The sequence below is a fragment of the Perna viridis genome, chromosome 4, assembly GCF_037379345.1.
Source record: "Perna viridis isolate PV_CMFRI_1.1 ecotype Kerala chromosome 4, ASM3737934v1, whole genome shotgun sequence".
In the NCBI taxonomy this organism is placed as follows: domain Eukaryota; kingdom Metazoa; phylum Mollusca; class Bivalvia; order Mytilida; family Mytilidae; genus Perna; species Perna viridis.
Window position 1 is genome coordinate 36,807,682 of NC_142448.1, and position 3,908 is coordinate 36,811,589.

At 32.7% G+C, this 3,908-nt stretch overlaps 1 protein-coding gene across 1 annotated transcript; it reads right to left on the reverse strand.

Moving 5' to 3' along the window:
• Positions 1 to 1,172: 1,172 nt before the first annotated feature.
• LOC148619954 (uncharacterized) lies at positions 1,173 to 3,286 on the reverse strand. Its single transcript, XM_088577066.1, has 2 exons — positions 2,745 to 3,286; positions 1,173 to 1,552 (listed from the first exon to the last, which is right to left on the reverse strand). The coding sequence occupies exons 1-2, from the start codon at positions 3,118 to 3,120 to the stop codon at positions 1,293 to 1,295; spliced, it is 636 nt and encodes a 211-aa protein (XP_088433192.1). The 5' UTR covers positions 3,121 to 3,286; the 3' UTR covers positions 1,173 to 1,292.
• Positions 3,287 to 3,908: the final 622 nt, after the last annotated feature.

The following is a 3,908-nucleotide window of genomic DNA, read 5'->3' on the forward strand; positions in this document are numbered from 1 at the left end:
CCAAAACCAGTTGGCTTAGCCAAAGTATTTCAGTAGCTGTAATGATCCTTATTATAAGGCCTACAAAAGTCTTCAGAGACAAAAGTTTTCAGACGACTAGTTGTAAGAGTTATTGCATTTGAAGGATGAAAAATTACGGGTTTTGTTTAAAGATCTCTTCCAATATCTTGAAAACTATGATAGATAAAAAGAAAATTTCAAAATGATCCTTTTGATAAGTCCTCTTGTTACATTAATTGCTTTGCAATGCAACAAGGGGAGCGATTCAGGCTCCTGGGAGCCTCTTGTTGGGCTTACTAATCTAGATAAATTCTATCCTTATGACGAAAATGTTTTAAGCTTTTTTATTTTTAACCTTTTGTATTCAGTGTTTTTAACCTTAACTCACAATTTATTTTATAAGAAGAGTCGTGCCGTTCATATGATACGGCTTACACTTTTTTTCGTAAATTTACTATTTACCACTTAGCAAGTCATAATCCTTTCATGCACATAAATTGTTTTGTGATTGACACCAGTCATTGAGTTTCAGTTTGTATCAACCTTCCCTAACCCTACCGGTGCAGCTTCTCCATGCTCCATCTTTAGTAGAGTCCCAGTTGCTCATTTGCTTTTGTTACTTTGTATGTATGATTTTAAATATTTCGTGTTCTTTGCTGTGTTTGTCTGTTTTCCATGTCTGGCTTTGTCTCTGGCTTAGATTCTTTTGATTACCGCTATAACCTTGGTTTCCTTGATTACTCTTTCCATGACATTATGGGCAATTTAATGGAGCATTTTGGTAATGGGGAATTAAGCATGATAAAATGGACATGTTGCACTCGGTATTTCGCTGATGTAAGTGAGATACGGAATCAATTAGACACACATTTTATTAGATAATAATGATAATGGATACATATGAAAAATCTTAATAAAAAAAGAAACTTGTAGTTACGAAACTGGCAATATCTAAACCAGACAGATTTTATGATATGCACAGTGCATATCATATTATTTCATTTCTATTGCTTCCTTTGTTAATCCTTTCACCTTACCATGGGAAATACTAACCAACAATGACGTTTTAGAACGCGAGACAGTTTTGAACTCTATTCAGAACGGCTTGAAAAAAATGGAATGTGCCGTCCAAAGACTCGATTTATCATTCAAATTGTCTTAAATTTGCACCACATATAATATTATTACGTATGTGATGAATGTGATTTAGAAATAGTAATGGGATATAATAAAATGGGAATGAGAAAACTTTTAAACTGTAACCTGCTTCAAAATCATTTCAGATACCTTTCCTAAAATATGATGCATGCAGTACTTCCCTGCAGGCATTTCATCCCATATGTCCATTCATTATTAGCTATGGTAGTGATCAACTGATCACCTTTCAGTAGTTCACATTCATCGTTGTTTGAATTGTAATTATAACCAGCACAGTTGTCGTTTCTATCACAAAGTGCAGAACATTGTATATTTGATCGTGAAATGAAAGTTTGGAGATTTTGTACACTAGCCCTTAATCCAACTGCTTTACGGAAGTGCCCATCGGGATTTGCTGAAAAATAGATGATATTGTAGTTAAATGAAGGGAAAAAACTGTAGGAAAATGAAATTTACTCACATCATCAATAAACAATCTTTTATACAAGGGCATGGGATATATATAGAAAGGTCTGAAAAATTCCCAACAATGTTAGAACTGTCAAATTTGCGATGCAAAGTTTCGGTCGATCCCTCCGCGGGACTCGAACTTGTACCGCTGTGACATCTATGGCAACACCGCCTGCACAAAGTCCAGCGCCCTAGACCACTCCGCCAGCTAGGCTATATAAAAATATAGCTTTCGCTGGCCGGGTCATTCCTCCTCGTAGGATGAATCTAGGGCTGTAACTTAGTACACGATGTCTGGTAGTACGGGACAGTTCATTTAGATGTTATTATGTAGGATAGAGGATCAAATTAATGATGCATGTCACAACAAATCAATATTATACAACGTCTCAGAATGTGACGACTCTATTCGCTACACTGCTCCATCGGATCAAATTGATACAGGGAAGATATGTAAACGTATAGAAAAGTCCGAAAAATTCCCAACGATGTTAGAACTGTCAAATTTGCGATGCAAATTTTTGGTCGTTCCCTCCGCGGGACTCGAACTTGTACCGCTGTGACATATATATATATATATATATATATATATTCTAAAATTTGGTTATGAGAAACATTTTATAAAGTACTGTAATAGTTTTTAATGTCATTAAACGTAAACAATCAAGGTAGGGATGGAACATATTTATACACAAATTTTGACTAGATTTTCTATATAAAGACCTCTGACAACGATACACTTACAATTTGTGGCTTTATGACCCTAATCCGATGCAACCGTGGAGATCTTGTGTTTTGTTACGGTATGAAAGTTCGGTGATAGCATCGTAAAACGATAATCGATTTGTTAACGTTGATACCAATGTAGTAAAGGCGACCTTAAGTATCCGATTTTTATTTCAATAAAAGCCTATTTACTAAAAGACATGTATAAGATGAATGGTTGGAAACTAAGACAAGAAAATAATGAAAATGAAATTTAAACAAACAATTTTTTTTAAGTTTAAAATTCTTTCCCAGACACCTTTGTTTACCTTATATGTAAACGTCCTTGTGCCTACCCATATATTAGTAAGGATTTATGTGATGTAGATTTACCAATAATTATAATTAAATAAGTTTCTATTAGTACTTACCGTGGTTGTGAATAATCCAAGTACCATTGGCACCATATCCCGAGTAGATCATAATTTTGTCAAATCCCGAAAATTCAATGCCACTCAAAGTCTCTTGGTGGGAAAAAATTTCGTTTTCAAACGTTTCGCTACCTCTCCCAATTCGAAAATTTAAGTTGTTCCAACTAAACCAAAATGTTTGAAACTCTTTGCAATCAAGTAATCCGTTTGGAAAGTTTGAATAAAATACATTATTTAAGGAGAAGAGGCTTATCAAAGTATTTTCATTTGCCCCAAAAACAATCTGAAAGGCAAAATTCTCGTTGGGACCTACAAGGGTAACAAAAGCATCCCTGCAGGATTTCAGGTCGAATGTAAGAAATGTTCTTCCAAACATACTGATTCCGTACGGAGCGAGATCAGTTGCCACAGCTATTGTTGCTCGGAGATCATCTTTTAACTGTATATCGCCAACATCTTTTGAAGCTATCCATATGCGATCAATCGACTTCCCTTAAAATACAAAACGGAGGCAATGAATTTTAAATAAAAAAACCCCCAAAAAACAAAAAACAAAAACAAAAAAAACAGAGCAGAATGGTTCGTGCTTGTGTTTACTATAATAACGAAAAAGAGTGTACTAAAACCAATATAAATGAGTCATATATCTCCATAAATTTCTATAAAACTTATAATATGTATAATATAAATAAATTTGAGAAAGAGATGTAATTAAACAAATTGTTACCTGAAATGTCGTTTCAAATATACCTGTATTTACAAATATGTACATACACTTTTAAAAGAATTAAATTGGTTTATTTATGCTATTTGCAAACCAACATAGTTCTTTTTTTTTATCTGTTCACATAATTTTAAGAAGTAAAATCCAATACTTTAATTTCTTAATTTTATATATACATATATATATATATATATATATATATATATATATATATATATATATATATATATATATATATATATATATATATATATATATATACACCGTGATCAATTACTAATGTCGATTTTCTCCTTTGTTACAATTAAATAATAATATCAAGTTGACTTTAAACGTTAATGGTGATGGTTACAAATTAAATAAACTAAATTTAAGCTTACCAACAACTAGAAAAAACAGACACATTACTGCAAGAACGGTCTCTCCAGCCATTATTTTTA

Bases quoted from the DNA above. Each gene is read 5' to 3' on its own strand.
- LOC148619954 (XM_088577066.1), bottom strand. From the start codon at position 3,120: ATGTTTGGAAGAACATTTCTTACATTCGACCTGAAATCCTGCAGGGAT. The intron at 1,553-2,744 runs GTAAGTACTAAT...TCTATTTTTCAG, and splicing joins TTGGATTATTCACAACCACG to CAAATCCCGATGGGCACTTC.